Source organism: Monodelphis domestica, chromosome 4, assembly GCF_027887165.1.
Source record: "Monodelphis domestica isolate mMonDom1 chromosome 4, mMonDom1.pri, whole genome shotgun sequence".
NCBI lineage: Eukaryota > Metazoa > Chordata > Mammalia > Didelphimorphia > Didelphidae > Monodelphis > Monodelphis domestica.
Window position 1 is genome coordinate 366,581,863 of NC_077230.1, and position 15,833 is coordinate 366,597,695.

The 15,833-nt window shown below is 39.8% G+C and overlaps 1 protein-coding gene across 26 annotated transcripts in view; it reads left to right on the forward strand.

The window, feature by feature from the left end:
• MACF1 (microtubule actin crosslinking factor 1) overlaps positions 1-15,833 on the forward strand; it is a 404,892-nt gene that overhangs the window by 344,640 nt on the left and 44,419 nt on the right. For 21 of the 26 annotated variants that reach the window (XM_056795193.1, XM_056795199.1, XM_056795200.1 and 18 more), the window contains 10 exons: positions 131-457; positions 969-1,053; positions 1,530-1,771; positions 5,432-5,638; positions 7,475-7,594; positions 9,690-9,797; positions 10,701-10,919; positions 11,633-11,836; positions 13,768-13,999; positions 15,331-15,557. In XM_056795193.1, coding sequence (XP_056651171.1) covers positions 131-457; positions 969-1,053; positions 1,530-1,771; positions 5,432-5,638; positions 7,475-7,594; positions 9,690-9,797; positions 10,701-10,919; positions 11,633-11,836; positions 13,768-13,999; positions 15,331-15,557 — 1,971 coding nt within the window. The remainder of the gene's footprint in view (positions 1-130; positions 458-968; positions 1,054-1,529; positions 1,772-5,431; positions 5,639-7,474; positions 7,595-9,689; positions 9,798-10,700; positions 10,920-11,632; positions 11,837-13,767; positions 14,000-15,330; positions 15,558-15,833) is intronic. The other 5 variants (XM_056795202.1, XM_056795188.1, XM_056795189.1 and 2 more) reach the window with 1 other exon arrangement.

Genomic DNA, 15,833 nt, shown 5'->3' on the forward strand with positions numbered 1-15,833 from the left:
GGGTGGATTATTATTTATGTTTGTTTTATCATTGATTTTTCATTGTTTGGTGTGTATATTTTAATTCTTCCCTCCCCCTATCCCCCCATTTTTGTTTCTGTTGTTCATTTTTTCCACTTCGGATTTTCAGGCTCTGGAGGAAGAAATAGAGAGCCGAGCAGCTGATGTGCAGCAGGCAGTCAGAGTTGGGCAGTCCCTCTCCTCCCTGACCTATCCAGCTGAGCAGGGTGTGCTGGCTGAAAGACTAGAGGCCTTGCAGGCCCGTTACAGTGAGGTTCAGGAGCGGTGCTGTCGAAAGGCAGCCCTACTTGAACAGGCCATAGCTAACGCCAGGCTGTTTGGGGAGGATGAGGTGGAGGTGCTCAACTGGTTGGCTGAGGCTGAGGACAAGCTCAGCTCGGTCTTCGTAAAGGATTACAGACAGGATGTCCTACAGAAGCAGCATGCTGACCACCTGGTATTTGTGTTTTCCATCCCTATTTATTATGTTACTGAATGATCATTCATTTTTTCCAATTCATATTTGTCCTCCTTTTGGCATTTACATTTTAGTCGGTCCTAAAGGTAATCTTTTTTCAAGGATTGCATAAAAAAATTTGCTTTGTATGGCACACTAGACTAAAAGTCTCCCAGGATTGCATAAATTTAAAATACTTAGATGTTTTATCTTTTTTTTTTTTTAAGTCAGCTATCCAGTAAGAAATATAATGGGAAACTTGGCTATGAGTCCAGAATACCTTTTTTTTTTTTTTTAATGGAGGGAGGTGGGAAAGGGATGTAGCAGTTAATGAAAATAACAGCTGAGGAAAGTAAGATAAATAGTGCTCAGGGTTTGATCTGCTCTTCATTAACCCTGAGTTTGATCTCAATTTCACCTTTATTTTTTTTTAACTTTTTTTGCCCTTTCTAAAGGTGCCATTAGAAGCCCTTTGACAGAAGTATTAAAATACTTTTTTTTTTCTTTTCAGGCTTTGAATGAAGAGATTGTTAATAGGAAAAAGACTGTAGACCAAGCTGTTAAGAATGGACAAGCTCTTCTGAAACAAACAACAGGTATCTTGAATGAGCAGCTCCAACTACTTGCCTAGTCCCTAGGCTACTCACATGCCCAGTCAGTTAGATGTTCCATGTGAGCCAATTTCTTTCTATGAGAAGCCTACTGATCGTGTTACAGGCTGCTCCAGGGAGGCTGTTGACCCTGTGTTCTTATTTCCTGTTAAATCTCTGGAGACACTGAAAGACTTTGTTGTCTCACATCTGCTTCTACATGAAGACTGGCTATATAGAGTTTTTTTTTCTTCTTAAGCAAAGGATGCTGAATGTCATTCTGTGGAAGTCTGAAAAAGTGTATAAGAAGACATCCTATTTTAGTAGTCTCAGAAATTCCTTCAACCACCAGGAAGGGATATTAAAAACCTTTAGTCAAAATTTAAAGGAGGGGAGGGGAGGCATTTAGAAAATATATATCTGTGATTGTGCATTCCCCTCTTGGATATGAATGATTCACAGCATACTACTTTTCCCCACAGGGGAAGAGGTGCTGCTCATCCAAGAGAAACTGGATGGGATTAAGACCCGCTATGCTGACCTCACTGTCAGTAGTTCTAAGGCCCTTAGAACATTGGAGCAGGCCCGACAACTGGCCACTAAATTCCAATCCACACATGATGAGTTAACTGGCTGGATGAGTAAGGTAGAAGAGGAGCTGATGGCTAGCGGAGGGCAATCTCCTACAGGGGAGCAGATTCCCCAGTTTCAACAAAGACAGAAGGTGAGTCTTCATATTAATAGTGTGAGAACTTCCTGCTTTGTCATAGGCAGGAAGTCAGCCCTTGGGTTTAAGTTCTGTTATACTACTCCTCAGCTCTGTGACCTTGGATCAAAACCAAAAATGTGTCCCTATTTTCTTTTTACACTAAATAGAGACCTTCCATGTCCACCCTGTGTCATGGGAAATAGATTTTTTTAGCAAGCACTTTAAACTTAATACAAGACATATGATAGACCAGGCAACTCTTACTGCCCAAATAAGCCTTCCTAAGGAAAAAGATTATATTCAATATCTCTAGGAAACTTGGTTACTTTTAAAAGTCATTCATCCAACAATCATTTTAGAAAATTTATTAAAACCTTTTGGTTTTATATCACCTTCATTTTCCAATGTATATGATTTTGCCCTCTCCCACCTTAGAGCCCTCGTAACATCCCTCATAACAAAGAATGAGGAAGAGGGGGAAAAAAGAAGAAAAAATTTTAAATAGAATTACATTAATCAAGTCTGACAGTTGACTGTGTTCCACTTCCATAATTTGTGTAGTTTGTAAAAATTAGTAAAGTTTGCAGTGTGCTTTACAGATATTGCTCCTATTTGATCTTCACAACAACCCTGAGAGGTAGAGCTGTTATTTAGCCTAATTTTACAGATGAGGAAATTGAGACAGACCACAGTTAAGTGACTTGTCCAGGGTCAGACAGCTAGTAAGTGTATAAGGTCAGATTTGAACTTAGTTCTTCCTGACTCCAGGACCAGTGCTCTGTACACTATGGCCCAACCATCAATCCATATTCCTCCACTTTTGTAAAGAAGGAAGGGAAGTACACTCTCATTTCCCTTTTTCAGAGCCAGTCTTCATCATTAGAGTGGTCAGTTTGGATTTTAATTGTTAATGTTCTTTCCTTTTCCATTGTTGTCATTGTATACATTCATTTCCCATCTCTGCCCAATTTACTTTGTTAATTCATGTACATCTTTTCATGCCTCCCTATATTCTTCATAGTCATGGTATTTTAATGGCTTCCTAATATTGTATTATACTCATAGACCACAGGTTTCTTAGTCCTTCCCTGTTCCATGAGCATCTATTTTGTTTCTAGTTCTTTTCTACCTCAGAAAGTGTTTCCTAGAATACTTTGTTCTGTATAAGGCCTTTCTGGCATTTACTTGAAGTACCTATGTCTAGAAGTGAGGCCGCTGGGTTAAAAGGCTAGGACATGGTAAACATTTTCTTAGCTAATTCAAATTGCTTTCCAGAACATTTGGATTATTTCACAGCCCCATCAGTAGTACATTCGTGTACTTGTTTTCCCACATCCCCTCCAGCATTTGTCATTTTCCTCATCTGTCATCTTGGCCAAGATGATAGGTATGCAGTGCTACATCAGAGTTGTTTTTTAAGTTGCCTTTCTCTAATTATCAATGTTTTTGAGCCTTTTATTATATGCTTGAAAAGAAAACTAAGCTCTACATAAAAGATTGCCATTTTTAAGTACAGTCTTCTCTTGTTCTGTTAAGTACAGTGTTCTCCTATATGTTGAAATGTTCATTTTATTTGGTTTTTGCTTAAATTTAAAAAAAAATTTTTTTAAGCCCTTCCCTTCCATCTTGGAATCAATCCTGTGTATTGTTTCTAAGGCAGAAGAATGGTAAGGGCTAGGCAATGGGGGTTAAGTGACTTGCCCAGGCTCACACAGCTGGGAAGTGTCTGAGGCTACATTTGAACCCAGGACCTCCCATCTCTAGGCCTGACTCTCCATCCACTGAGCTACTGAGCTGCACCACCACCACCACCCAATTTTCTTTTTTTTAAAGGAAAAAAAAACATGGGTGATATGCTTGTCAAATTGACAAATGAGTTAAAGGCTAGAAGTATAATGCATAGGAATGACAGATTCAGGGTCTAAAAAATAATAGGTAGCATCTAAAAGATGGCCTGGATACAATTTTTGACTTCTCAAAAGCTATGCAAGTGGACCACAAGTTCATTCAAGTCCTGCCAAGGCATAAAGACCGTAGTACAATTCTGGGACTCTGTGCCCATTCTCCAAAGGAGAACCCTAGCTAATTTTAGATAGAATGATTACCAGCAAACTGATCCCTAGGTAGTAAATCTTTGGCACACAGCAACTGAAAGTAGTTTTGATGTGTAATGGTGTACAGACAGCTAGGTGTCACGATAGATAGAGGGCCCCACACACACCCCACCCCTCACCCCCAGCCTAGAGTCACAAAGACCTGAGTTCAGATTTGACCTCTGTAAGATTTAACTTAATATCCAATAACTCCAATTATTATATTTTATAAGGTTTATTAATAATCACTTGAAGTAGAAGAAAAAAGAAATAGAAGTAAAACCTGAGTAAAACTCTCCTGGCTCTCACCCTACCCCACCTCTACAAACCAAGATCAAGGAAAAAGAGAGTGAGGGTGGAGTCACACAAAACTTACATCCTCCCTGTTAGCACATAATATGAGAAGGAACATGGCAAACTGGGAAGGAGAGTTTCTGGGGAGCAAATTCTAATTATACACCTCCAACACTTACCAGTTGTGTGACTCTGGGCAAGCTGCTTAACCCTGGTTGCCTTAGTTTCTTCACCTATAAAATGGAGTTAATAACAGCACCTGTCTCTCAGGGTTGCTGTGAAGACCAAATGACAATATTTTCAAAGTGCTTAACACAACACTTGGCACTCATGGGCACTATTAAATATTAAAATATAAAAATTCTAGCACATAAGATACTATTTTTTAACCCTCACCTTCCATCTTAGAATCAATACTGTGTATTGGTTCTAAGGCAGAAGAGTGGTAAAGGCTAGGCAATGGGGGTTAAGTGACTTGCCCAGGGTCACACAGCTGGGAAGTGTTTGAGGTCAGATTTTAATCTAGGACCTCCCATCTCTGGGCCTGGCTCTCTATCCACTGAGCCACCCTGCTGCCCCCACATAAGACACTATTAAAAAAAAGCAGTTACCACCACTACTACTACTAGTAGTCATGGCAAGGAATAGACACTAATGTGTGTGTCTTTGGGGGCGCTAAAGTAAAAATAAATATTTCCTAAGCAGGCTTTCATTTGCCATTTATCATCAAGCATTGAGTGAATTTTAAAATAACTGAAGCAAAGAAGAAATCAGGATGTTCAAAGTAAATTCAGCAGAACCAGAAATTTATATACATTGATTACAACTGGATATATATATATATATATATATATATATATATATATATATATTTGGGGGTGGGGGGGTGGGAAAGAAAGACCAAAGCTGGATGGAGTTAGCCTGGGAAGGGGCACAGAACAAAAGCATTTCTTTGTTGATAGTTATTGGTTGATTAGTTTATTTCTGCCTTATTACATTAAAGTGTAGTATTTAGATAAAATTTCTTAAACATATTGTTTCTTATTTTCTAAGTGACTTGAAAAGAAGATATACAACAAATAATTTTTACCCAAAGATAGGCTGATTCAGAAAGGCTCTTAACATGTAGTGGCTAAGTAAAAAATCGGGTTGGGAATAGAGTGAACATTTTGCAATAGGAAAAACTAACTGAAGGAAAGAGGTCAGAACCCTTTGGGGAATATGTGACACTTCCTACTCAAGGGTAATTGTATTTTACCTAGCTTGAAAACCTGTCTTCCCTTCCTAGGAGCTGAAAAAGGAGGTCATGGAGCACAGACTAGTGCTGGACACAGTGAATGAGGTGAGCAGGGCCCTCTTGGAGCTGGTGCCCTGGCGAGCCCGGGAGGGGCTGGATAAATTAGTATCCGATGCCAATGACCAGTACAAACTAGTCAGTGACACCATTGGGCAGAGAGTGGATGAAATCGATGCTGCTATCCAGAGATCACAACAGGTAATGAATGTACTTATATGTCTGGACTCTGCTACATGTGGGAAGGCATGGCCACTTGGGCCAATATAGGTATAATTTCAAGAATAGGAATTAAAGTATCAAACCAAGTGGAATCCTAGGGGCTTATTTCAGTCCTAGGGAGCAATTGAGTGAGGATTTTGAAGAATGTACCAAGACTGAGGGAGTAGTTAGCAGATAATTGTTTCCTTTGATGAAGAACCCAACGGAGAAGTATGTAGAAAGGAAGGAGGCCCTTTCCTAATTATAGCACTACCAAGTTGGGCAACAGTGTTTTAGAATGGGTAACCCTTAGCCCCAGTTATAGCCTAAATACTTCCTTATTTTTGTTTGAAACAATAAATTGTCTTAGAATTGTACAGACTAGGGAAGGAAGAAGACAGCTATAATTTCTGTCAAATCATAGATTGTAGATCTTTGATGCTTGAAGGAGACCAAGGCAGTCTAGCCAACCCACTCATTAACTGTGCCAATCACTTTTCCAAAGCAACGCTAGCTCAGGAAGGAGAATGGTCCCATTTCTTGACTTCTTTCCTCTTTTTTGGCTTTCTTAGAAAAATGGTAACTAACTTTTCCTTTGTCTAAGTGTCCTTTGGCACAGAGCTGCCATGTGCTTTAAAGCCTGATTAAGATGGATTAAATAAGATGTGACATTTATACACATTTTTAAATGTACAAAAGTATTGTGTGTTGTCATTATTTCCTTCTGAGTTTCAACAACATGTGAAGTGGACAGTGCAGATGCCATTCTATCTGCTTTATAGATAAGACTCCTTCAGTGGAGAGTTGTTAACTCCTTTTGTCTCAGCCCAGCCATCTCTGGCCTGTCTAGACTCACCTAAGATAGACACATTGAAGGCACAAACCTTGTCCAGATTGAATTATTTTTAATTATCCACATTTTCTCACATGTCATTTAAATGTTGATATTCAGCCTTTCAACTGCATATTAAGAGTAAACCATTCTCTTGCTTGCTTAGGAAAAGGTTTCCTTATTTTTAAATATTTGGGCAGCTTGTCAGAGTTGAAAATGAGGAGGAAGCATAGGTCCAATCTAGGTAAGAATAACTTAGTGCGGGAGACATTTACATATGTATTCATATTTCTCTATATTATTTATTCATATTATTTATGTGTTACATTAATATTGTTAACATTATCTATATGATTTCTATAGGTTATATAATTTTATTTTTATATATTCCTCATTAAAGTTTGTAAAGCCCCAGAGCAACAGTTCTCAAGCATTATATCATTGCTTGCATTCCTGAGGGGTTGACAAAACATTAGTGTAAAAAGCACAACTTCTGAGCGGTTTAACATCATCTTCTGGAGCCACAGAGCTCCCTGGCTAAGTAACCATCCCCAGAGCACTTTGAGGTGAACATGAGGTCCACCACCATATCACACTTACTGTAAAACACAACTCTGGTCGTTTGCAGTCTAGATAAAGGGGAGCAATTCCCAGAAATAGACATTTCTTATGTACTTGAATTATCTTTTGTTGATGAACACTGTTTTCAAAGGGTACTCAGATCCATTTTCTCTATCCCATATATTCCTACAACATTCATTAATTGCTGGCACAGAAATAAGATATTAAGTTCAGTAGTTTAACGTGAGATAGTTAGTAACCTATGCAACAGTATTATAAAGTGAGTATTACATCCTAGAGTCCTGGAAGGAGTCTCTACCAAGAGGAAAGGAGACTCTTAGCACAAGTAGGAGCCTTTTTATATTGGGTAAACTTAAGTGTTTTAGAAAGAGACCCCCTCGTTTATACTAACTAATGGGTTTGTTTTCCCATTCTTTTGATAGTATGAGCAAGCTGCTGATGCAGAATTAGCCTGGGTGGCTGAAACCAAACGGAAGTTGATGGCTCTTGGCCCAATCCGCCTGGAACAGGATCAGACCACTGCACAACTACAAGTTCAGAAGGTAAATATGATCGCACATAGGTATGTCTTAACAAAAACAATAATAATAATTAGTAATAATAGCTAACATTTGCAGCTGGGTGACTCAGTGGATTGAGAGTCAGGTCTACAAATGGAAGGTCCTAGGTTCAAATCTGGCCTCAGGCACTTCCTTAGCTGTGTGACTTTGGGCAAGTCACTTAACCCCCATTACCTAGCCCTTACCAATCTTCAAACCAATATGCAGCATTGATTCTAAGATGGAAGGTAAGGTTTATTCATTTATTTATTTAGCTAGTTGTTTATATATTTATTTTAGAAGGGCTACTTCCATATACTCATCATTTGGGGGATTGAGAGCCAGGCCTAGAGACAAGAGGTCCTAGGTTCAAATTTGACCTCAGACACTTCCCAGCTTTGTGACCCTGGGCAAGTCACTTAACCCCAATTGCCTAGCCCTTATCACTCTTCAACCTTGGAACCAATACACAGTATTGATTCCAAGATGGAAGGTAAGAGTTTAAAAAAAAAATAGCTAACATTTATATAGCACTGTTAAGGTTTACAGAGCATTTTACATGTATTATATTGTTACACCAGCTCTATTTTACAAATGAGGAAACTGAGGCTCAAGGTCGTATAGCTTGTATGTATCTGATTCTGGATTTTAACTCCATTGACTTCAAGTCCAGTACTCTATCCACTGTGCTCTAGTGATCTATTTGAGATCAGAGTGAAGAATTAACATCATGTCCAGAATGGTTTTTAAAGGAGTTCAAAGATAGAAGGAACCTCAGAGGCCATCTACTCCCACTTGTTCTAGAACAAGAGTCTTTACTTAAAATATACCTGGCATATAGGCATGCAAGTTTTTCTCAAAAAGCTCTAGGGAGACAGAACTTACTAGCCTCTGAGGCAACGTATTCTACTTTTAGAGAGACTAATTGCTATTGTATTAGACCTCTATCTCCCTTTCTGCACCCTCTACCTATCATTCCTTGTTGTGCCTTTTAGGACCAACTAAAACTAATATCATCTCTCTTTTGAGACTGTCCTCTAGTACCCAAAGAGAGTTCTCAGTAAAAACACAAGATAAACAAAAACTGCTTTTTGGTTGGTTTCATTCAGCACAATATGTTGGATAACACATGATAATTTTTATATTAGAAGTGTTTTTCCTAAAATTTAATCTAATAATAACAACATCGAGGAGGTTATAACATTGGGGATAGAGAATTGGCCTTGGAGTCCAGGTTTCCTTCTGACATATGATGACTTTCTGAGCCTAAGCCACTCTCTACAAGTTGTAGAATAGGAGTTCATCTGCATATCCCACAGTCTGCTCATTTAGGAGGTCCTTATGCAGTTAAATGTAGCTTCAAGCCACAAATGAAAGGTATATTTTCATTGAGCTTTTGAATAAACTTGGCAATACTGCTCGTTGCTATTTTTTTTATTTGTACCAACAAAATGCACTTACGTTAAAAGCTGTCTTACAATATATTATAGCAAGAGTACTTGCTTTTCTACTTTGAAAATTCCATCCTGAAATGAAAGGCAATTCAATTTTGATGCCCTTCAGGCAGCTCTATCTATGAGTCTTGAGTAGAGGTCTATATTATTTGAGAAAGTCACCACACCTGTGAAATCATGGGTGTTTGACATACTGACTCAGACGATTTTGGGGTTTGTTTGTTTTTTTCATGAGAGTAGGTGATTTCAGTCCCTCTTTCTAATAAGTTCTAAATGCTATATTGGCTACTAAAACCCTGTGATAAAGGAAGATTTAAAATTTTTCAGCAGTGGGAATCATCCTAGGTATCTAAACCAAAGGTACTAGTATTTACCCAGAGCAAGGTTGGAATTCAAAATCAAAGCATTGTAGGATCTTAGAGCTTGAGAGAACCTTGAAAATCATCTGTCCCAACTCTTGTTTTAAAGAGGAAGAAAATTAAGTCAGAGAAGATAAGTGACTTTTCCAGGTTCACACAGGAATTAAGTAGTTGAGCTCATTTCCTCTGACTAAAAGTCCAGTATTCTTTCTTCTCTGTTACCTTGCCTCCTGGAAAGCTAGTTTGCTTTTCTTTCTTTGTTAAATAGCATTTTCTCTTTCAAAGGCTTTCTCCATCGATATCATTCGGCACAAAGATTCCATGGACGAACTTTTTAGCCAGCGTAGTGAAATCTTTGGAAGCTGTGGAGAGGAACAGAAAGCACTATTACAAGTAAGTTATTTCCTTATACACAACACATTCAGAAAAGGCATAGGTTCAGGCCTGGCTTAGAGGAGATTAGAAATACTCCCTATGGGGGGCAGCTGGGTAGATCAGTGGGTTGAGAGCCAGTCCTAGAGACGGGAGGTCCTATGTTCAAATCTGACCTCAGACACTTCCCAGCTGTGTGACCCTGGGCAAGTCACTTGACCCCCATTGCCTAGCCCTTACCACTCTTCTGCCTTGGAACCAATACATAGTATTGACTCCAAGATGGAAGGTAAGGGTTTAAAAAAAAAAGGAAGAAAGAAATGCACACTATGAAACAGTACTTTTAAAGATACTTTGCTGCTTTTCTTATTGAAGATAAGAACCTACTACCTTACACTGCAGTCACATTTTAACATCAGTGGTGTAGATTATGAAATGTGTGTCTGTCCTCTCTTCCTTGTAATAATGATGACCCTACTCTCCCCTCCACTTTAAGACAATGATTTTGAGTGGTGTTCCCTGGATAGATGATGGCTTCAGTTGAACCATCCATATATGCTCTCATCAGACTCCCATATTCTCATAGTAAACACTTGTGAAATCACTATCAAAGTTGTATGTGGCCATAGAATACCCTTTTCTAAGCCAACTGGCCCATAGAGGGAAGATATTTATAACCTTGTCTGCAGTAGTTCTCTTACCTCTGACCTACAGAGTTCCAGGCCTACATACATCTTTTGTTCTTAGAAGCTAACAAATGGAGCAGATGAGATTGATGATGATAATGATATATTTCAGTAATGCATTAAGTTTGCAAAGTACTTTTTACCTCATGACAGCCCTACTAAATAAGATGTGCCATGTTGATCTTAGATTTTCACATCAAAATGTTATAGCATTTATTATCATCTTTCTTGGTGGTAGGAGAAAACAGAATCTTTGGTACAGCAATATGAAGCTATTAGCCAACTCAATTCAGAACGCTACGCCCGCCTAGAGCGTGCCCAGGTTTTGGTGAACCAGTTTTGGGAAACCTATGAGGAGCTCAGTCCATGGATTGAGGAAACACAGACCCTAATATCACAACTACCTCCACCTGCCATTGATCATGAACAACTCAAGCAGCAACAGGAGGAAATGAGGGTAAGATGGCTGGCAAGTTAGGAGTTTGTTTTTATACTGTCACTGAAAATGAACTCGGCGGTCTGTTTTAAGCATCTACCAAGTGATATTCTCAGTCATCTTAATGCCTCATCCATTAAAATAACCTGGGAAGTTTAGATTTATATCAGCTTTGCCAAAAACAATCTCTGTGCCAACAGCATTCCTTGAGTTAGAGCAGACCCTAATTAGAGCATCATCCATTAAGTAGAGGGGAAAATCAATAAGGGAAAACCACCCAATGAAGGGACAGAATGATTTAGGTGAGTGAGATAGCCTCATCCAAGACAATGCAAAGTCTTTCCTAGGAATTTGGGGGCCCAATCATCCTCATTTGCTTTTCATTCAGCTTCTCTGACTGGCCAGCACTCCCCTCTTTGCTCCCCCATGAGCTGAAAGGTCTAATCTGTGTAAGTTAGGTGGAGTCCTTGAGTAGCCAGAGGCATAGTTTGTGCCTGCGTCCCCTTTTGGTATGGTTTGCCTGGAATATGGCCCAAGGAACAACAGAGCAGGGAGTGAGAAGGAGCTAGAGCTGCATCAGCTCCTAACAGTCCTTGGACTGTGAAGTTCCCCTAGAGGCTTAGAATGTACAGGGCATATGTTCTGGTTGGAGTACACCAAGAAGTAGTAACCCTGTGGTAGAAGTACTGCGACCATTTCAGTGTCAATCAGCTTAGTTTTGTTCTCTGGCACAGCAACTAAGGGAATCCATTGCTGAGCATAAGCCTCACATTGATAAGCTACTGAAGATCGGCCCACAGCTGAAGGAGCTGAACCCCAATGAAGGTGAAATGGTTCAGGAGAAGTACCAGAAAGCAGAGACGACTTATGCCAGAATCAAGGAGGAGGTGCGCCGGCGCGCACTGGCCCTGGATGAGGCTGTCTCACAGTCTGCTCAGGTATGTGGCTTTGCAGAGTCTCCGAGAACCTCTGGCTTTATTTGACTATAAATAAGCAAACAGTGGCCACACCAACCCTGCTCTGGAGGTTCAGTACAAAAACATCTAGCCCAGTCTGTTGACTGCATATGTCAGAAGACCAGAATATCTTGGAATATTTGGGTTCTATTACAGCAGATCTTAACATATGTGGCCCAGGACTCAGTGTTTCTTGGCAGGTGTTTATTTACTATTTTGTGATTCCTTTAATTCCATCCCATAGGATTTGAAGTCAGGACTAGTTCAGCCCTTTGATTGTACAGGTAGGGAAACAGAGACCCAGGAAAGAATTTTTTTCAAGGTCATACAAATAGTAAGTAGCAAAGTTGGTATTTGAATCCAGGTCATCTCCCTTCATATCCAGGATACCATCCTGCCTCGTTAGCAAAGGCATGACTGTAAGATTCAGTTCTCTTAAGCCCTAAAAGTCAGTGTCTCAGGCAAGACTAGGTTCTTCAAGGGCATGTTGAATCAGGTTCTAGAATGAGAGCATGTTTGTCTTTTTTTCAAGACCCTCTCCTCAGCTGTTCTCTTCTGACAAAAGCAGGAACTTCTAGGAATAGGCTGTTAGGATAAGGGTGGTGAAGAGGAGAGAGATAAAGTGGCCAGAAAGCTCATGTCCTTTGGGGAACTGGGCTTAAAGCATGTAACTACATACTTTTCAACTAATATAATGACTGTTAGTGATATTTTTGTCATGTCTGGGCATTTTATTCCTGCTTTTAGTCAGTTCTCTTGGATGGTATTTGTACTTACTCAAGTTTTTCCCCCACCTTCCGTTCCATCTCTCACTCACATTGTGGAATGTGTTACTGTGTGTTGTTGCTGCCTGCCTCCTGTCTCCCCCACATCGTCACATTTCATTGTTGTGTTGACTGCGCCCTCCATTACAGATTTCAGAGGTAAGGTTCCCATGCCCTTAGGTGATGTATTTAATACAGAGAATAATATAATTAATTATCTTGAGATGGGGTATCCAGGGTGAATTTGGTCCCCCCCCCCCCTCCTTTCAAACTTACTACACAGAAAGAAGATTACAAAGCACTGTGTGATTTTAACAGTAGAATTTTTGGCTTGGGAGTGGGGAAGCCATCTAGAGGTGTGCAGGGGTGGGAGATCATTTCCCTATCAGAAATTTCTGTTGTTGTCTACTTCTAGGGACCCTAGAAGTAGTTGTAAAATATGATCCACTGTATTGTTTGAGGAACCTTAGGGTTGCCAGGTCTCTAATGAAAGATCCTTATTCTCACCAAAATGGTTTCAATGAATGAACTTGGCATTGATAACAATAATTAAACATAACAGTGTCACTTTAAGGTTGACAAAGTGCTTATCATTTCCACTTCCCCAGTCACCCATTTGTTTCCTTCTCTGTTTAAACACAAATAAAATTGTTATCTTGCATGTGAGGGTTGATGTTTTTAATCCCCAAATCTTCTAACATGTTGAGATTTACATACCCCTGACTCGGGGTTTCTGACCCAAATATTCAAGTTGTGCATGCAGCCATCATCTGCAACGTGGATACACTGATTCCAATCTTGTTTCATAGTCTCATCTTTTGTTGCATGATTGATGTAGGAAAACCTCTGAGATCATATATAGCAGTGATGAACTAAGCTAACTCTTCATTCACTACCTGTGAATTCTTTCTGTATAAGGTCTAAATAGCAATCCACAAGGAATTGTCTGTACTTCTTTCAGACAGCTATCATCATCCTGTGTCCTGGAGGACAGATAGATCTGGGCCACAGGATGCCCAAATAGAAAATAGGGTCTACATCTAGCCCCATAAGTAACAGGTAGCTTGAATCACTGCTGCTCCTTATAAATACATAGAAGAACCAAGTAGCTGAGAGCACATCCTATCTGATCAAAGTATGCTTGTTTAGTTCCATGATAAAATGGAGCCCATGCTGGAAACCCTGGAAAACCTCTCTTCCCGCCTGCGTATACCACCATTGATCCCTGCTGAAGTGGACAAGATCCGAGAATGTCTCAGTGACAACAAGAGCACTGCTATGGAGCTAGAGAAGCTGCAGCCATCCTTTGAAGCTTTGAAACGCCGGGGTGAGGAGTTGATAGGCCGATCCCAGGGAGCCGACAAGGATCTAGCTGCAAAAGGTATGTGAATCTCTTTCCCTTATGAGGTCATTTAACTGGTTCTTAACTATTGGATATTTTCCACCATATTCATATTTTGATGGATGTAAAGGGTTAACTTCTCATTCAGACTTAAATTTAAAAATGGATTATAATGCAAAAATGTTTTGAAATCAATTGTCTGAAACTCAGAACATAGTTTCCCATAGAAACAATTTCATGCATAATAGGCTAGATTCCCAGACCACCCTTAAACCTAATCATGACTTGCCCAAGTTCATATAACTAATAAACAGTAGAACTGGAACATGAGCCAAACCCAAGTCCTCTAGACAGTTTAACACAATATTGCTGCACTATTGTACTGATGTACTTTTTGAACTAAACCTTTAAATGGACCATAGTAACAGGGGAATCAAGTCATTGCCACACCTGGAAGGCCATTGTCTATCGACAGAACAAGAACTACTAAACTTAGTATGCCTGGAGTGTATTATGGTTTCATTCTGTCTTCTTCCCACCTCTAAACCCTTCTACCTCCCCAACTAGATCTCCTGAGCAATAGGCTCAAAAACTGTCCATATCCTACACCTTCCTGGTAACAGAAGCAGAAAATCTGCTGCCCTCCCTCTAAGTCTTGGAGAGTCCAGAGATTGTCTTCAGCCTCCTCCATGCTCCTGTCCTACAAGAGAAGCAGCAGCTTCAGCTCTGGAAGCTCAGTCCCCAGAGTAGAGGACAGAAGTGGTGTTGCTTCCTCCTATTGAGAAGAATGCTCCACCAGGGAGAGGCTCTGGGCTCTCCTTACAATGATTCATTTCAATATGTAGTTGATTTGTAAACTGGTCACTATAGATTAGATTCCCAGGGACTGTGGTGATTCATATTTGACAAGTATTCCTTAAGGACCTCCTATGAGCCAGGCTCTATGCTAGATTCTGAGAGTCCTAAGGAGCAAAACAGTCTCTGCACTCAGGATGCTTATGTTTTTCTGGGGAGAAGACAATATATATATACAAATAAATTAGTACATATTTTCAAAGTAAATGCCGAAGTCATTTTTGGCTGAGAGGGACGATACTAACAACTGGGGTAGATCAGGAAATGCCTTATATTTCAGAGGGGCACACTTAAATCCTTCCAAGTAGCACCTTAAGTGAGCCAGGAATTTTCAATGGCAGAAGTGAAGAGGGGATAGCATTCCAGACACAAGGAAATCCATTACAGAGGCCTAGAGATAACTCCCATGGAATTGTGGTTCTCAAACCTCTGTAGGAATATTAGCCCTTATGTTCAACTCTTAATGAGACCAAGCAACTACATGTTGTCTTTATTATCTTCTTTTTCTATATCAGAAATCCAAGACAAACTGGATCAGATGGTATTTTTCTGGGAGGATATCAAAGCCCAAGCTGAAGAGCGGGAAGTCAAGTTCCTTGATGTCCTTGAGTTGGCAGAAAAGTTCTGGTATGACATGGCAGCCCTCCTGGCCACCATAAAAGATACCCAGGATATTGTTCATGACCTGGAGAGCCCGGGCATCGATCCCTCCATCATTAAGCAGCAGGTGGAGGCTGCTGAGGTAAGCACAGGAAATAGTTATCATGTTAATAATAATGGTTGATACTATAATACCCCTTTGAGTTAAGTATTAATGGTCTTATCCCATTTTACAAATTAAGAAACTGAGGATTAAATAGGTTATATAATTGACCAAAAGTCACAGAGCTTGGAAGTATTGGAGGTGAGACTTGAACTCTGACCAGTACTCTGTTCTGTTTTATTTTGTCCTTAAAAAAATCCTCTTTAATGATATAGATCTATACTCTAGATGTTGCCTCATTTGGATTTCATGTTT